The sequence below is a fragment of the Drosophila obscura genome, unplaced genomic scaffold (genome assembly GCF_018151105.1).
Source record: "Drosophila obscura isolate BZ-5 IFL unplaced genomic scaffold, ASM1815110v1 contig_30, whole genome shotgun sequence".
Classification (NCBI taxonomy): domain Eukaryota; kingdom Metazoa; phylum Arthropoda; class Insecta; order Diptera; family Drosophilidae; genus Drosophila; species Drosophila obscura.
The window spans coordinates 159,768-179,102 of NW_024542818.1; the positions used below are offsets into that span (position 1 = coordinate 159,768).

The following is a 19,335-nucleotide window of genomic DNA, read 5'->3' on the forward strand; positions in this document are numbered from 1 at the left end:
TCAATTCTGCACACCCACCAAAAGGGTCGCCTCCGCCTCCGCCTTCCTCTCCCACAGTCTCACACACACACACACACACACTCAAATTCCTTTAGCGCCCATCATCACAGCTGCTCGGGCATTTTTCAACACTTTTTTTTTGTGTGTGTGTGTGTTGTGGCGTCTCCTCTCTGTTTTGTTTCTGCAACGCTGTGGCAAGTTTCTTAATTTGATTTTGACTGGTGGTTAATTTTGCATTTAATGCCACAAATGACAAACGAATCACATCCAAAAAAGATACACGGAATTTCTCTCGATTGTGTGGCTTCGCTTTAATTCAGAGCCAGAATAGAGCTGGGAATTTCCATCTATTTTTGGGCGGTTTTCCGTCTCCGTCTCCGTTTCCAATTTCATTTCAGTTTTCGGTTTTTTTTTTCTCTCCTAATTTTCCTCGTCTCTTTTTCTTTATTCCTATTTTTTGCCTTTTTTTTTTTGTTGTGTGTGTGTTTGTTTTTTTTTTGCATTTAACTTGTGTGCTAAATTATATAGCCTGCGTCAATTTCAGCCTCTGCGTGTGCCACACAGCGTCTCCTCCTCTCTGCAAGTGTGTGTGTGTGTGCCTTTGCCTGTGTCTGTGTCTGTGCCACAATCTTGTAAAAGTGTATATGTGTGTGAGTGCCCCTATCTATGTGTGTGTTGCTGTTTTGTAATTTGATTTCTTTTTGCCGCCCGCCTCCTGCTGAGGCACCAGCCAGCCACACAGCTTCAACATCAGCTTCAGCTTCAGCTTCAATTCCTTTGCTTCGATGATGATGCTGCTGACTGATGCTGATGCTGATGATGCTGCTGCTGCTGACGCACTTTTCTTTATTTTTTTTCTCTTTCTCTTTTCTCTCTTCTTTTGTTGGTTACTTTTTGTGTGTTGTTGTTGTTGGATTTATTTGGATTTTGATTTGTTGTAATATTTTATTATTAATTTTTGGTTGGATTTTGTTGTTTGCTTTTGCACTTGGCGCGGGCACAGAACCACACAGAAATACAATAAACGGTGCACGGTACACGGTACACGGTGCACGGTGCACGGTGCACGACGATTGTGGCTGCGTAGATTTTTCTTTTCGCGGACTTGTGGAAAACTATCTGCGTCTGACTATTGCTGGACTGCGACTGTTCTGGCTGGACTCGTTCCTCGCGTTACAGGAATCTCTATGGGCTGAAGGCGCTACCATGCACAGCTCGCGACGACGTTCCCGTTCTGACTGATTTTCACCACATAGCAGCAGAGGAGCAGCAGCAGCAGCAGCAGCAGATGGAGGAGCAGCAGCAGCAGGAGCCAGTCAGAGAGAGAGAGAGAGACAAAGCTCAGACTTCGGCTCTCTCTTTTGTCGTTCTTCCAGCAGAGCCAGGCTCTGCTCTGCTCTGCTCTCTCGCTCGCCCCATTTCGTGTGTACAGCACCAGCACTGACACGAAATCGGGTCACTTCGGGCCAGCCTTCGGCTAAGCTTCAGCTTCGGCTGCAGGCTTTGGCTGGCTTCGCGTGCTCTTCGGCACTTCCAGCACGAAATTGTTTATAACAGTTTCTCGTTACAATTCGTAAATTGTAATGCTTTTGGCCCTGGCTTCGCCTTTATTTACGTAATCAGCAAAAATCAGCAAAAGCTTTTGCAGCATCCACACGCGCTCTCTCGCTCCCCATCTCATCTCTCTTTTTTTTTGGCGGGAGTCACATGGGCTGGCTGTGCGGTGAAAAGCTAAGGACCAAAGCTTTCAGCTCTTTAGGTCAGCTTTAAGAGCGAAAATATACGGGGAGAGAGAGAAAGAGTGCACAGAGCGCGAAAGAGAAAGAGAGAGAGAAAGAGAAAGAGAGAGAGAGAGGGATAGAGAGAGCTGTGAAATCTGTGGGATGCCCAAGCATAATTTACAAATCAGACGACGACAACGATGACGACGTCATCAAAACCAAAATGCAGTTATAATGCACTCAGCGGTTGGAGAGGGACAAGAGATATATCAAGAGAGAGGAGAGATACATATATGGAGCAGGAGGGCGACAGCCAGAGAATGGGTAGGGGGGAGCAAGAGACAGAGAGTGAGAGAGAGAGAGAGAGAGAGAGCAGTGGATGGAGAATGCTGGAGGTATACAACCCGTGTGACAGCTGCCAGAGGGCGAGGCACAATCTCAAAGGTGTTTAGTCAACATGAACAGCAAGCAAGCAGCAAGCAAGCAGCAGCAGCAACAACGACAACGACAGCAACGACAACCGACAACCGACAGCCGACAGCAACAGCAACAGAAACCTGGAGTTATGTGCGGTAGGTCGGCCGCAGCTAAAATTAAATTTATTCATTGTTGTCTTTGGAAGAGAGAGCATAGAAGAGACCCCCCTTGCCACAGCACCAAAGAACCAAAGAACCTAACGAAAACTTACAGCAGATGCTTTAGCAGCAGCTGTTTGTTGTTGCTGCTGCTGCTGCTGCTACTTCTGTGTGCACTCAGGATTTGGCTCTGGGGCGTATTAAAGCTTTTACAAATCGTAAGCATAATTTATTTTGTTACAACTTTCGAGCAGCAGAGCCTGCTGCGTTGCCTGCCCCAAGCGGAGTGGGGCAGCTGCTGGCGGCTGGCTGCTGGTGGCTGGCTGCTGGCGGCTGGCGACATTGTTGGGTTCTATTGTTGGCGAAAGATGGATAATGGCATGGTTTTCCAGAGTAGCACTCGTGAAGTTTTAGGGATTAATTTGTAACAGCTTTTGTGGCAGGGTTGTGGCAGGGTTTTCGTCTGCTACTGCTACTGCTGCTGCAGTTGATTGAATGAGATAAAAAGCTTAAGTATTTGATTATCATGAGGTAAACTTAATTATGCGGTTTATCTGTTGTCCAGCCATCCAGCCCTAAGTAGCCTACAGTTTGTGCGTGTGTGTGTTCCCTTTTTTTTATGGGCCAGGCAACTCTGTTACTCTGTTACTCTGTTGCTCTGTTGGCAGAGTCATAAATCCACAGACAGGCGTTAAATCGTACCCCCAAATGGCTCGCCATAAAGTCAACACCTCAAAAACTCAAATGTCACCCCAGACACCAGCATCCAGCATCCCGCATCCCCTGTCCCCTCCCCAATCGACACCATCCCCACATAGGGGCAATCACAACAGCACAAAATGCTTAAACACGCTCAAATAAGTCACATGGCCTGTGCCACGCCCACTCACACACACACACACACATAGAAACAGGCAGAAATACAGCCGCACACAGCCATAGACACACAGCCATAGACACACGAACGAATCGTAAAATATAACGCATACGCAGCGTTGGCCCAGTCCCAGTCGCACCACCCCCTCGTCCCATGGCTGGGGCACAGCAATAAGAAAATGGCTCTGGAAATATGTTAATAATGAGATGTGAGCGAAGCCGCTGCCTAGCTAAATATTATACAAATACACATGCATCAAACACACACACACACACAGAGAGAGAGAGAGAGAGAGGGAGCGAGAGAGATGCAGGCGGATGCAGCCAGCGGAAAAGTCGGAGCAGCAGAAAGGGGGGAAAAAAAAGAAAGCAGAAAGCAGTGTAAAAGCCTTGCAAATCTACATAAACTCGGTCAAGGACACTGCAGCTGATGCTGAAACTGAATCCGACGGGGCTCTATGAGAAGATGCCAAATGTGGGGGGGTGGTGGTGGCGGTGGGGGAGGGGTTTTTGGATAGAGAGATGTGGATGTGGCATGCCACCCAAATTGCCTTTAAATATAATTATTTTCCCTTTATGCGACGTCAGTGACAGGGACACTGAAGGATTGCTGTTTGGGCCAGGCCAGGCCAGGCGTCACAGGCATCACTGGGGCAGGCATCCTTCTGCCAGCGACATTTAAATTTAGACGCACACACACACACACACATAGAGGTACATACAGTGGGCACAAAAGACGAACCAAAACATTCGGCTGCCGCAGCAGCAGCAGCAGCAGCATCCTTCGCTTCGCATCCATTTCGCTTGTAGATACGCAACCAGATAAGAAAAGTCACTTTTATGACGTCAGTAAACCATTTTAGACCGTTTTTCCTCCCCACCCCTCGTTCACAGCATTTTCCCCCATTCTGTTTCGGAGCGCGCGCAAATGTCGGGCAAGCATCGGAACAACAATAACAGAGCGCACGGCGAAAGGTCTTTCTCTTAGATTCTCCGACCAAAAAAAGCTCCAATCATTCATTTGCTCTCTCTCCCTCTCTCCAGCCAATATTCCTCCCTCTCTCTCTCTTTCTCTGTCTCTTCAGCCACTATCTGTCTCTTTCTTTCTGTCTGTCTGTCTGTCTGTCTGTGTGTCTGTGTGTTCGTTTCGTACCATCTATTACCATAAAATCAAATCACAACAATAACCATAACCATATAGCCCCAAGATTTAATAACTGTGATTGGGATTTGAAAAATGAATTTTCTTTCTCTCTGGGATTTTCTTTCGCCGCAGTTTTAGGTGAGATAATTTAATGGGTTTTCCCCCAGACCCTCCTCAACCACCCCCACCGACCGCATGTAAATGTAATTGAAGTGGAGGTAAACACAATCTTTTATGATATTTTTTTTTTTTTGGTTTGGTTTGGAAATATTGAAAATTGTTTCCGGATTTGTGGTGTGAATAAATGTTTAGTCATACAAATGGAATGGAATGGAATGAAATGGAATGGCAGATGATAAAAGATTGAGGTTCTTTATTCAGCACTCAGCATTCTGCATCCACCGGTGCCCATTCCCTTCATCCTATTCCAATTTGTTCGATGAAATTCAGTTACCGCAGGAAATCGGCATTTTGAGCATTTTTATAATTTCCGGTCTTAAGACTCTCACTCTCTCTCTCTCGGTCTCTCTCTCTGTCTCTCTCTCTCTCTCTCTCATCGTTTGTTGCTTAATTTCCGTCACCTACAAAAACAAATCAATTTGGTTGTCGAGTCCAGATGGATGGATGGATGGATGGGTGGACGCCCTATGGGTGGCATGGTAACCTTCCTCCCTTATTACAGAGGGATAGCAGCAGCAGCAGCAGCAGCACCCACTACTCTCGCCCTTACCACCTCTCATAATTATACCCGAAAAACTGTTGACATTGCCGCTTCAATTTGGTTTGATGTCAGTTCATTTTTGTTTACGGGATACGCCGCCGCTCCTTTGGACGGACTGCTTCTGGGCCTGGCAGTTTCTAGGCCAAAGCTCTTCTGCGCCTGAAATGTGAGTGAGGGCCAAATGCCGAAAGCAAAAAAAAAACTGACAGCCTCCTGTCCAGCTTTCTCTCTCTCTCTATCTCTTTCTCTTTTGTGTGGGGGATTTGGGCTTGAGGCGGGAGGGGGCGGGCTGCGAAAAGCTTCTCTTGCGGCTGTTAGCGGCATTAAATACAGCCCAACGTCTGCGTCGCGTCGCGTCCCCTCTCTCTCTCTCTCTCTCTGTCTCTCGCTGTGGGTCTGGGAGAAGTGTTTTGAAATCCAATTACCAGCGCAAATTTAATTTGTTGCTGCACTCGAGGAAAAAGTTGCCAACTTTCGCCCAACAGCAGCACCCCGCCGCTGATAGGCTATGAAAATTGTTTAGCTGCAATTCCCCTCCGTAAAGCCGTCTACGGGCGGGGGCGGTATCAGTGCCGCCGACACCAGAGATTCCGGCTGGCCCGAGGGCGGCGGCATCACTGGGCATCGCATCATCAAGTGGTCACAGAAGAGAGCGGGAGCAACAGAAAGCTGGAGAAAGTGGAACGGCGAGAGAGATAGAGATGGAGAGAGAGAGAGAGAGCCAACGCGGGTGCAAAAGTTTAATTTGAAAAAGGTTTTTTTTTTTGCGTTTTCGTTGGACTTTTGTTTTCCCTTTCTGGTTATTTTTTGTTGTACTTTTTTTTTTTTTTTGTGAAGGTTTGTTTTATTTTTATTAATTTTGTTTTTACTGTTGTTTTGGGGGCCGCCCTCTCCTCCCCCCCCTGTTCAGGAGGTGTTGAATTATGAGGAAAGTTCATGAAACTGGATCCTGGTAATGGAAATGGAAGTCTGCCTAGGTCTGCCTGCCCCTGGTTCGGGTTCCCCTAACAATTTGATAAGCCAAATAAAGCCATGTTATGGCCGTAGGCGGTTTTAAGTCGCGTCTCGATCGACTGGCACGTGGATTGTGCATGTCTGTGCATGCCTCTCGTTATATTTGTAGCGTGTAGCGTATAACGTGTAAAGTTCTGGGCAGTTCAGAGGTGTTTTTCCCCCAACACTATTTTTTTTGCCTGGTTATGCCAGCTAATTGGCTAGAAATTGCCTAAATGGGGGGTTTAAGTCGCTACTCGACTGCCACATGGATTGACACGTAAATACTTTACATCTCTTTATTTTTGTAGCGCGTAGGGGATTTAGGGGAGGTTTATGCAGCCCAACACTTGTTGTTTCCTTTGGCTCTACCAGCTAATTGCCTAGAAATTTGGCCTGAATGATGGCGCAAAAGGCGGAATCACAAAATATGACTTGCCACATTTTTGTTTTTTGTTGCGGGGCGCATGGCCTGCTCTTTCGATTAACCTTTTTAATGCTCTTTGGTTCTTTGGCTCTTTGTCTAGTTTGGAGGGCGGGGCGGGAGAAAGGTTAGGAGGGTCTTTCATTTGGGTATGCAATATTCATAAAAAGGTCGCAATTTCATTTCGATAAATTTCTGCTGCTGGGAATGAAATGGAACTATGAAGCACAGCGCGTCCTATTCCTAGTCCAGGGGTCCCGGTCCCGGTCCCTTTTTCCTTTTTTTTTTCCATTTCCACAGAGCCAACAATTTAGTCTGGCCAACAATTTTCTTTTTGCCTTTTTTATTGTTGTCGATTATTGTTGAGTTTGCTGCTGCTGCTGCTGCTGCTGCTCCTCGTGCTCGTATTTGCCCAATGCCCAGGCCTTCTATTGGTCTTTCACTCCACTCCTATCTGGGATCAGCCATCCATTCCCCAGCCGACACTGAGAGAAATCCCTGACTTTTAATTCTAATCGAACTTGATTGGTGGGCTCAGCTCTGTCTCTGCATCTTCTGCGACTGTAGCCTTGTGGAATCTCCAGCTCCAGCTTTGGGTCCGGCTCCAGCTCCAGCTGCTGCCACCTAATTGTTGGCAATGCGAAAACTGAGAACTTGTCTATGTAACTGGAGCGGGGCGCCTCTACTACTACTCTGCCACGCTGCCACATTGCCGCTGGCTCTGCAGGCAAATAACAATTGCTGGACTGACAGGGGGCCTTCTGGCCATAAGGCTCTCTCCATCCTCCACGACTATGCGATTATAGGAGGCAGGCTGACTGCCTGCCTGCCTGCCTGCCTCCCTGCCGCGTTTTGACCGGCAGCTTCGTGCAACTTGAAACTATCCTGGGCACTGAGAGGCGTGACTGCTGGCCGGCCGGCCGCTGACTGCACAATGGGGCCATAATTTCAGAGGGAGAAAGAATCCTAGTCCGATTCCAAATCCGAATCCGAGTCAGAGTCCGAGACTGGACGCTTAAGCACAATGCCCCACTAAATTACAGTTAATGTTTATTTCTTTGCTCCTCTTGCGAGCTCGTTCCATCTCTCTCTCTCTCTCTCTCTCTCTCTGTCTCCTTGGCTTTGTTTACACTTCTAATCTCTCTCGCTCGTTGCAGTGAGAGACAGAGAGAAGCCTTCGAATAGACTGCTAGTTACTACATTTCGATTGTATCTTTGACTGGCTCTCCTGTCCTGGCCGTGCTTCATGCTGCTGCTCCTTTTCCTGCTCCTGCTCCATTCTCTTCCTTTCCCTTCCCTTAGTTCTGGTCCTAGTCCTAGCTCTGGTTTTAGTTTTCCTTTTGTTTTATACCATTTTTCCTCTCGTTGCGTCCTTCCTCTTTTCGCTTTGGCTGTGGACAATGGTTTATTGAGTTATGGCTTGCATGCGGATATCCGCTTTTCTCTCTCTCCAATACACACACACACACACGCACACATACAGCAAGAGACACAGTGTCTGCCACATTTATATAACTTTACTTATTGGCTCCCCATTGAGGTGTCGCCCCGAGAGTTCGTTGCGGCATGGACCCCCCCGAAAAACTATAAATTAGCAACATTTTCATGTTCCAACTCATAAACTGTATTGAATTTTCCATTGGATATTTATCGTTTACTTCTACTTACCGCACCAACTACCGCACATTACCCCAGAAAAGATTGGAAAATTGTGGAAAATGCTTACCTGAAAAGGAAAGACAAGAAGAAATTGATTGAGAATTTAGTTTATTTGCTAATAAATATTGATATCAATATTTTATTGGAATCAACACACGCACACACACACACACACACATAGAGAGAGAGAGAGAGAGAACATGCCACAAATAAGTTATTCATTCAAGATATATGCATATACATTCATATATGTATGTACATATACGTACATGCATGCAAATATATATTTCAGATAAATTGCAATTTGATTTTCTAGCTACCAAATGTTATGCAAATTGAATTTGCTGAACGAAAATCTATGCCACAATTGTGACAACATTTAATTGCCACACAAAACGAAGCCGAAATCCGAGTGTGAAATTTTCAATTTATTTGGTTCCTAAAGCATCAGTTAGTTTCTTCATTTTTGCCTAGCTAAGTGGCAGAAAGTGTTTCCTTAACCTCATTTCGAATGAGAATTGAGACACATTGAGAAACTTTAATTTCTAGAACAGTTTGAATTTTCAATAAAAATTATCCTTTTCAGATATAAAACAAGAAAAAATCATCTCCGACATCTTGCAGAAAATGTTCGTATAATATAAGATGTCAATCGCTCTAAATCCAAAATCTTCTCGAATTTTATATTTTTTTTGTTAAGTTTTCTTTTTTTTGTTCCGTTTTCCCCCACCCGCCCAATCAGCGCGAATTGAAAACATTCACTGAACATTTTCCATAGTTTTTATTTGAGTTTTCTTTAGTTATTTTTTGTGCTTTTGTGTGTCGCCCCTGCCTGCTGGTGCGCTTTCCCTCATTAAGAACTTTTTTTTCGGGGGCTAACTCAATCTCGGGGCATTTCAATTTCAACTTAATTTCTCAACTTAAGGACCTAATCTGCCGCCGTCATTGTCCTTAATTGTTGGGCCAGCAACAAAGCAAAAGCTAAGCAGCTAAATGGAATTCAAGTTTTCGACGGAGGCGACTACTACTGGCTTGGGTTTGGGGGCCAATTTAGTTGATGGCTTTATGCCATCACTGTCGCTGTCCCCCGCCACAGTCCCAGCACCAGTACCAGTACCAGTCGTTGCTTTTCCTGCCATTTTCATAAACACCTCAAAGGACGTTTCCTTCCTGTCCTCAAAACCAACCGCTTGGAATCAGAGACAGAGCGAACATCGCTTTACTTATAAAAAATGCACAAAATGTAGTTGTAACATTTAATTATATTCATATCTTTAGCCCCATAACACCCGCTCGCGGCATAATTCGAGCGGGGTACGACGCGAGTGGCGACGCTCCACGTACCAAGGGGCGCGGCATTTCTGCCAACTGTGCGAAATTGTACAAAATGCTGAACACATGCCAATTAAGGGGGAAAAACGAACGGTACGGAACGGAATGGAAAACCCAGAGAGCAGAGAGGTGCCAAAACGAGGCCTGAGAAACTGCCGAAGCTGCCGCATGCCACTGCTTCGCTTCTGTCGAGAGGTGAAGAAGGTCGAACCACTCTTCAACCCGCCGCCTTCACCAGATTTGCACCCCTTTTTGGGGTCACACCTGTTCGTGGTAGGGGGGATTCTGGCAGCCTTAAAATGCGCGAATGCCAAAACGACATTTACATGTTACACACAAAGAAATGCGTGGCAGGTTCTGCGTTCTCTGTGGCAGGTTCTAGGGATGTGTGCACTCATGTGAGCTCCACCCACACAACCCGACCAAACCCCACCACCCCGAAACCCCAATCCCACCCACCATGTAGTAGTTGTGCGTTTTTTGCACATTTTATTATTTTTTATGAGTGCGCGAGCATAATCTTTTGACATGGAAGGCAAACGGCAACGGCAACGAAACGAAAACGACATCGTTTGCCATTTCAGGAAGGAAGAAATCAACGAAAAACCCAGGAAAAACCCCAAGAACCAAAAATAAAAAAAAGGAGAGGAAAGGGAAAAAAGGGAAGGAAGGAAAAGGGAAGGGAAAGGAATGGAACCTGCCGAAACACAGGGCAAATGGCTGCCAGGAAGCGGCTTTTTATTCGGTTAACTTGATTTCCACTTGAGAGTGAGACTTGTGCTTCTGCCTCCAGCAGGAGTGTGTGTGTGGAGTGTGCCATATATCCTGTCTGCTTCACCCAGGTAACCCTCATCCTGCCTCCCCAATTGTTCATTGATGTTTCTTTTTAACTTTTCTGTTGGATATCATCTTACGTGGTTTTGTTGAGGGGTTTGTTCGTTCTGAAATTGAAATGAATTCAGACCCCAAAAATAATGTACGAGTACGTACACATATTTCGTTTGTTGTTTTTTCGTATAATTTGCAAATCACGGGAAAAGCAAACATTAAAGAGAAAGACAGCGCTTCGTCAGGGACAGAGGCAGCGACAGAGACAGAGACAGAGACAGGGAAAACTCCTTTTGCTGAAGCACTTGGAGGCAAGTTTACATTTATTTTTCTCTCATTTTCAAGGCTTGAAACTTCTGTTGGGTGCTTAAGAGTCCTGGAGGAGAGTGAAAAGTTGTGTAAGTGTTTTTAAATCCCTTTCAAAGGAGCCCAGGCGGCAGTCAGGCGTCGAGTGCATCGTTCACCAAGTCCTTGAAAGGCTCTAAATTATGCTCCAAAGTAGCTTTCTCTCACTGTCTCCCTCGCACTCCCTGTATATCCAAGGTGTATCCATGGACAATTAATGAGGCACTAGGAAGTATAATAAGGCACTAGTTCTGTGCGGTAAACTTTAAACCATTCATCCGTCGCTGGGTATGCCTCTGGGGAAATGCGCTTAAATTTCATAAGCCTGCTCTCGGAATCAGCTTTTGGCCACCGCAAGCAAAAACAACAACGAAAAAAACACCCACACACAAAAAAAGGGGGACACTCCCTCAGCTCTTGGCCATGTGTCGACCACTGCCACATTTGCAGCAGAAAGGGGGCAGCAACAGCAGCAGCCAAAAGAATTATCGAAAAATGAAAATGAATTCAAGGCAGCATCGCCATATCCCTCTCTCCGCCCTTCCTCCCCTCGCACACTCATCTCCCGCTCTAACATATCTGTGGGATAGGTTTCTGCCCCGCCCCCTCTTTGAACTCGGTATTTTTTTTTTAGTCAGTGCGGGTGCGGCTTTTGGTACTTGGACAACTTTTGGCTCAAGGCTTTTAGCATTTCATAATGTCATTTGGCAAAGAAGATGGCAGCAGCAGCAGCAGCAGCAATACCAAAAAAAAAAAAAGGGAATGAAATGGCACTGAAGCCAGGCATTGCCTGCAGTTTATACCTATGTATACTTCATGACAGAAACGAACGAGTACCAATGTGGTGGGATGTATGCATGGTAGGTGCTCTGAATTTTAGCCTGAAACTATTCATACATGGATCCGTTTCTATGGCATTCTAGTCATACTCGCGTGTGTAATTAAAACCATTTTTCTGCCACATCCAGCACTCATAATACTGACGAATGAAGTTGCACTTCGATTGGGTATGCAGTTTTAAAGTCTACCCATAAACGTCACTCAATTTAAATCACATTCCTTTTGGGTATTTTTGTTGTTAATGAGAATAATCATAGCTCGGGATCAACTCGGGAGCGTGATTAATTAATTGTCTAGGTTTCTGTCTTCTGTTGTAAGTTCCATCTATAACCAGAGAAAGTAACCCGAATTCCCATCCATTCCCATCAAGATAAATTCAAGTCCCATACGATCTCATATGTTTCCCTCTGGCTGCCAAGTCGGGAGCAAAGTTCTGATGACAGTTCCTCGCCTTCCCTGCCTTTGCGCCAGAGTATCAAAGCTGTCCAACTATCCGCAGAAGCAGAAAATGGAAACTTAGTTCCAAAAACTTTGGACTAGAAATACGTGGCAAAAAAAGAATAAAAACTGAGAGACTAAAACTGAAGGAGAAATAGCTCGAAGCGGCGCAGGGGGGTGATGGAAAAGAACTCAGTTCGTTGGTCAGCGGCAAATAAGAAAACTGTTATTCTTGTGTCAAATACTTTGGCCAACTGTCCAACGTCCAACTTTCGCTGACAGCAGCAGACCTTCAGCCACCCCCCGACCGCCCTCCAAGTACGATTCCAAGCCTGTGTCTGAGTCCTAGTCCTCCCCTACTGCTGCTGGGGGGGCATCCATCTCCTCCTGTGACCCACTCCAATCTTAATGCACTCGCTGCAAATTAATATTGCAGTTTTTCTTAGCCTCCGCTTTTTGCCCCCACCGCCCCCTTTTCCATAATTTGTAAAAGGAAAACTTTTTGCTGGAGAGAAGCTTGTAATACAAAAATTAGTTTCTTCACTTATTGAAATGTCAATGGAATGTCAAGCGTCCTCCTCCTTATCCTGATCCTCTTGCCGCTCTTGCTCCTCTTTGGCCAAATTGTAATTTCCACGTCTGGAGCATCTCTCCAGTTGAACCTTTTTCATTTTTTTGTCCGCTGGCAGCTTTTCCTTTTCCATCATGGTCTCTTTCCCTTTTTTTTTTTAGCCCCTGCTGTGCGTCAATTTGCTTGAAATGCTCTCGGTGCCAAATGATTTAGCGTTCCACTTGCCACACACCTGAGGGAGGAGCAGAAGTCACACGAAAAAAGTTTGCAGCTTTTGTTTTTTGCCCCAGCCCCAGCCACAGTTTCAGTCGCAGTCTCAGTCTCAGCTGTTTTGGCAGTGCGCTCATCAATTTGCCCTAATGATATCAGCGGGAAAAGCGGAGCAACAAAAAAAAGGTGCGAAAATGAAAATTAAACAAAATTAAAAAGGGAATTCCCCGTTGGCTTTTGAAAGGGAACCGAAACCATCTATGATAAGAAAATAAAGCTAATGAGCAAAACAGGATAAAAAAATGGAAGAGACGGAGAAGGAGGAGTGTGGAGGGGGAGGGGGAAATGGAGGCCAAAGTGGCTTATGTGTTTACACAGTTTTTCCTTGCTAATCTCCCCCCGTTTCCTGTTCTTAGCCCCTAATGAATGTCAGCTTTTCTTACTTTGTTATTCCTTTGCCATCTTTCATTTTTTTTATTTTTCTTTTGGGCTCCCTTTTGGTGTCAGTTGGGGGGAAAACCACAAAGTCGCATAAATTAATGTCTTGCCACGCATTTAAAATGTGTTTAATGTTTTTTGTTTTTTTTTTTTTTTTTTTTGCCTTTCCCCTACCATATCCCTGCCCTCCCTTGTGCTTGTGGGCCGGTAATTAATCAATTTGATTGATCATTCGAATGGACCCCAAAGCGGACGGACGCCATTCTCCTGGAACAGCATCCATCCTCTTGAATGTCAATATTGTAAATATTTAAAGTACTTAAATTATGCAAGCTCATTAAGCCAATTGAGTTTGAATTCGAAATGCAAAAGTTGTAATCAATAGGGGCATACCCGCCGTCCCTCCCGACCCAGCAGCAGAGCAACGTACAAAAAGTTTTCCATTCAACTGGAAAAAAAAATGTAAGCGCTAAAGAAAAAAAAAAAAAAAAAAAAGGGAGGAGAAAAGTTTTGCCTGCCAAAGTGTCAGAAAAAGTTAGCACATCGTGGAATGCACACACACAATGAGTGGATGACAGTTTAGTCAAATTATATTATCAGCAGAAATTGTTTGGCCAGTGAAACTATGTGCGAGTATTTTCTGCCATTCAATTTTCGTTCCCCCACCCCCCTTACAGATTTTTGCCTATTTTCGTGCATATAACGAGGGTTCATGGGGTGTCCATGTCGATGAGTCCATGCGCTCTGCCTGCCCAATTTGTATCAAAAATGCACACAATTAAAAGGGGAAACACACACACACACAATGTCCACACACACACAGTTCGTACGTACAAGACTCTCCCATTACAGGGGGGGTGGGGGTGCGGTGATGGAATGATGGCTCGTAAGGAGCTTAACAGCCGCCTTTTGTCTCATTTCCACATTGCCACATCCTGTGAACAGCGCAAAGCTTTTAAATCGCCTGGCCGCCATACGCTCTGCTCTTCAACAAACTCCTGTGGCAAAGTGTTACTTAACAGAAAAGCTTTCACAAAGCTTTCAGCGGCATGTTAATGCAGCAGGGCGATTTACATTATTTAAACACTGTCCAGCACTCTTGGCACTCTGGGCACTCGACTTGTTTGCTCACACAGGGCACAGCCGAATACAGTGAACACTGACTAGGGTGAGCCAAATGGCAGCCTAATGGCAAAAGCCTTCAATTGGCAGCTTAGAGTTAGAGTAGCTACGATGGCACTCTACCTCTTTTGCCTGTATATTTAGTTTAAAAATTCATCTATCATCATTATCATCATTTTTATTTATCAATGGTTTACCCTCTTTGGGGTCAGGCAGCCATAGAAGCGACGCTGCTGCTGCAACTGCTGCTGGAATACAAAACTTGTCTGGCTGTGTGGCTTATCAAAACACAACATCTACGCACACTCACACAAACAAACACAAGAGACACTTTCTCTGAGACACACACACACACACACACACGCATGGGAGGCAAAAGAAAACGTGGTTTCCTCTTAATCGCATTTTCCACTATTCTGGGTTTATTTTTTATTTTTTTTTTTATTTGTTTCTGGGTTTTCCCTTAGTTTTTCTATAATTGAAAGATTTGTTTCGCATATCACGCATACGCCATGTTGTTTTGGCTTTTTTGTTGCTTGTGGCATTCAACAACATTACGCATACGCACTGTGTGCGTAGGCATTTTGTGGGGAGTGGGGAAACTGCTTGAAGCGGGTCTTATGGGAGGATTAACAAAGCGTTTAATCGCAGCTTGACACACACACACACACACACACAAGAAAAGGGGGGGATTTCCTGTTTGTTTTTGGGCCATTTTTATGGACATTTACTTGCTTAACGTGCCTCTGGCTCTTCTTGTTGTTATTTTCGTTGTTGTTTTTGTATGTTTCTCTTGCTGCTACAAATTAATGTTGTTGTTTGTGGCTCCCAGAGCTGCTGCTGCTGCTGCTGCTGGTGCTGGGAATGCTTGCTGTTGCGGCTTCTGATGCTGTCTTTCACGTTCTACAAAATAGCAATAAAGCGAATTTTTCCACACATTGCATACTTTTGAGCGTCACACATACACACACACACACACACATGCATAGAGTTACACGGAGCAGAGAGAGAAAATTGCAGTTACTGCCGCTGCTGCTGCTGCTCCTGCCGCCGCTCTGTGGGTAGCTGGCTCCCGTCTGCTCCTCGGTGGCTGGCCTGGCTGAATTTTAAAACAATTTTTTATACACAATTTTTCATTGTTGCCTGCCTCCTGTGAGGCGGGTGTGCGCCGGGGGTGGGTCGGCAGGATGCGGCTGCGGGTTCGTTGGGAAACTTCTTGCTGCTGCAGTTCCTCTGCTCCTCTGTTTCTCTTTTATTTTTTTTGCAGGAGGTAGCAAGTTTTCCCACTGACTGAAACTTTATTTATTGCAATATTTTCGTAAGTTGCAAATCTGGCACGAACACACACAACACACACACGTGTGTGGATGGGGCATACGCACACGCTACGCACACACACACACACACATACAAACACACACAGTCGTCACTCGACGAGGCACATGAAATTTCGAGTTGATTATAAAACGACAGAGCAAAAGTTGGCGCAACACTAGCAACACAGAGACAGCAGCGCAGCAATGACACACACAGCGGTGGCAAGCGGAGCGGAGCGCAGCGCAGACGAAGCCGAAGCTGAATCCACAAGCATAGAAACAGAAACAGAAGCAGGCAGAAGCAGTGGCAGTGGCAGCAGCAGAGGCACGAAACAGAAGCAGCAGCAGACAGCAGCAGGCAGCAGTCAGCAGTGGCGGCAGCAGCACCCGAATCCGAAGCTTTCGCAGCTGGAAGCCTGGAAATGCATTTGCCGAAGCGGCTGTGGAGAGGCTGAGAAGCTTAAAGCGCATGCGCCGCCGCAAGAGAGCTGGAAAAGCCGACTGGGATGGTAGAGAGTTTTTACACCATTACAGAGAAGAGACAGAGAGAGCCAAAGAGAGAGAGAGAGAGTGAGTCTTTGTTGGGGCTTTTTATGGTTTATGTGTCAGTGTAACAATGGAACGAAGTCCATTACAATTAACAAGTGAGCGAGTGAGCGACTCCATCACTCTCTCTCGGTCTCTCCATCTCTCTCTCTCTCTCTCCCTGTGAGAGTCGCACTCGGACTCCCAGAGATACGAAGAAGAATGCGGAGGCTGCGGCTGCGGCTCATTAGTGTCAAGGCGATATATAAATTTGGCATTAACAAGACAAGATTTCTCAAGTATGCAATTAATATGCATATGCATAGGATACTCTCGCCATTTGCCATTTGCCACGCCCCACCTTTTGCATGCAACAACGCATCATCATCATCATCATTATCATCTTGATTCTGAGGGACTCTTCATCATCGAATGAATCTCTGGCTAAGCAAGGGATTTTGGTTTACAAAAAGAGAAAGTTTTGCTTTTTCCCCTCCCCATCATTCAGTTGTTTGCTTAGGAATGTACGAGGGATGCTGCCTCTGCCTGCCTACAGATACTGGGGGGATACTGGATACTAGAGTGGGGTAGGGGTTGTGCTCTGCTGTGTGTGGCAGTTTGTTTTTAATCAACGTGTAACTGGGTCAGCTTTGGGGCTGCAACTAAAAATATCATTTATGTTGCAGACAAATGCGCCAGTTGACTTTCCCATCTTACGTTTTTTCGGCTTTGAATATATTTATACACTCGCACTTATATACGTATAGGATATATATACTACATACTATACATACATATATGTGTATATATATTTTTACATTCAGATCTAACAGGGGCTCCTCTGTTAACAGTTGCAGATAGAGGAGTTCTTGCTGCTGCTGCTGCTGCTGCTGCTATTACTGCTAGCTCTGATGCTGTTGACCCAATTCCCTTGTCGCCTCTCGCTCTCTCTCTCTCTCCCTCTCTCTATGTATAAAAAGCACAGATTGAAGGGTGGAGCCTCCCGCCCATAGCCAGCATCGGGGACTTATGACGAATGTTCAGCATTTTGCAAAAGAAATTGCATTCTCAAAGCAAGGGAAATTACATTTCTGGTGAGAGTTTAATCAAAACACTCGTATACAAGGGGCATGCAGCAGCGTACCTCGGTTGCCTCTCACACTTATAGTTACACCAATAGAATCGTGTGTAGAACACTCACCTCTGATGATGTTAAATAGCACATCCTCGAATCGGTGCTCTCAATCGAAGCCTGTTGTACAATTCCATAGCGTGACTCGCGATCGCTCAAATACTCCGATCGCAGACTATCCTGACGTATAAACTCGGCCCTAGAATGCACAATTAATGATAAATTAATGGTATTAAATTTAAAAATATTGTTTGAGCTTAGGGGAGAACTCAAAGAGAACACCCACCGTTGCTCTAGGGAATCGGCACGTGCACTCTTGTAGCCCGAATCGTTCAGGCTGCTGTCCTGACGCAGCGATGGCAACGAGTCCCAGGGCGAACGCTTGTGTCCCCCAGTGCCTGGCATCTGCTGGGACATCATGCCATGGCCCGAACCAGAGCCAATTGTCGAGCTGCCCGAACGCCAGCCATCCGAATGGCGGAACCATTGGGCACGAGCCGATTCGCCAATGCAAGAGGCGCAACGCGAGTTGGAGAAACTACAGAGAGAGATAGGTAAAGATTTAGTGGCATATTAATATATATAAATGATAAAGCATACCTGGCATTATGATCCGATAGATAGCCACGATCGCGTTCGCGCTCTCTCTCGCGTATCAACTCATTCCGATCGCTGTAGTAGCCATCACGATCGCGATCACGCTCCTTGTCGCGTATCGAGGACAAGGGTCGGTGTGGCGGCAATGGCAAGGTCGAAGATTTGGCATTGGCTGCAGAGCGAAAGATATAGTAAACAATTAGCACGGATTCGTGATAGATCAATCCGAAATTTAAAGGCATTCCAAAACAGTTTGGGGAATGATAATAAGCCATTGGATATAGGTATAGATAGAGAGATCTCATCGTGCAAGAGTTGGAATGGAACTACTTACGCCTACGTAGTGGATATGGGCTGCGCTGGTTCGATCCGGGTAGGCTTTCAGCGAATTCTGATGATGGTTTTTGATTGTTGTGGGATGTTAAATGAGCAGAGGAGGCAATGGATGAGAGCAGTTTTGTTGGTGTTATGTCAAGGGATAGCATTAGGTTTAGATATAGTTTTGAAAAGATTAATTTAACATGAATAAATTTATTATAATGGAAAAAAAACGTTTGTAGAGACAATTCGCACGACAAATACTATTTTAAATTCTACTATCCTCCAAAGCGGGATTCCTACACACACACACACACATACACAATCAACCCTCGTTCCAAAACATTCTGCAACACACATTCTCTTTCTCCTTCTTAATCAGATTATCCACCCCAACCCGGCGCTATCGAAAGCACCTGACCACTGACATGGGTTCTGCGAACAGGCAACGATAGACAGAAAAACAAACCGACAGACAGACAGACAGATGGATTGACTGACAGACAGACAGACAGACAGACAGACGAAACATTTCGATTCAAAAGCTAATTAAGATAGGAAATTCAATTAGAAAAACGAAAAACACAAAACAGAATCGAAAGTTCAGCTACACACAAACAACAACAACAAGAACAGAACAAGAATGGAAACCAAAACGAAGAAAAAAACGAGGAAGAACACTACGGAAACCCTACTCACCCAGATTCTCCATGCTCTGGGAAAGCAGAGCCTCGAACGTATGCAGGCTATAGGACTCGGCGTCCATGCCCTTGGCCAGAGTATTCCTCAGATGCATCTCATACTCCAAGAGCAGCCGCGAGGTGGGGCTGCCCGGTGTCGGGGTCACATTGGGCGCCTGCTGATGATGATGCTGATGCCGCGCGGCTCGCTGATGGGCAATCGCCTGTTGCAGCTGCTGATGATGCGCCTGCTGCTGCTGTTGCTGCTGCTGCTGCTGTTGTTGTTGCTGTCCCGAAGAGGGCTGCTGACCGTAAGACTGATCCTGATCGGAATTGCCATTACTGGAACTGGGAGTCGTGGCATAGCACTGGTTATCGAACATCACGTTATCCGAGGGCGGCGAACCCTCGATGCAGCTCCGCTCTCGCTCCAGCTCCAAGTAGAGATTACGCGGCGGATAACCGCGTCCAATTTCATGCGAAGATCTGTGTGTGGGTAAAGGGTATCAATGTTTCATCCGTTTCATTGT

At 45.6% G+C, this 19,335-nt stretch overlaps 1 protein-coding gene across 15 annotated transcripts in view; it reads right to left on the reverse strand.

Annotated features, from left to right (window-relative positions):
• Nucleotides 1–19,335, reverse strand: part of LOC111080318 — an 87,651-nt gene that overhangs the window by 61,211 nt on the left and 7,105 nt on the right. For 9 of the 15 annotated variants that reach the window (XM_022375874.2, XM_022375873.2, XM_041594582.1 and 6 more), the window contains 4 exons: nucleotides 18,825–19,291; nucleotides 17,811–17,979; nucleotides 17,497–17,748; nucleotides 17,280–17,409 (listed from right to left, as the gene is read on the reverse strand). In XM_022375874.2, the coding sequence (XP_022231566.2) occupies nucleotides 17,280–17,409; nucleotides 17,497–17,748; nucleotides 17,811–17,979; nucleotides 18,825–19,291 (1,018 nt within the window). Of the gene's footprint in view, nucleotides 1–891; nucleotides 1,254–17,279; nucleotides 17,410–17,496; nucleotides 17,749–17,810; nucleotides 17,980–18,141; nucleotides 18,199–18,824; nucleotides 19,292–19,335 lie in introns of those variants that run through there. The other 6 variants (XM_022375872.2, XM_022375871.2, XM_041594587.1 and 3 more) reach the window with 2 other exon arrangements.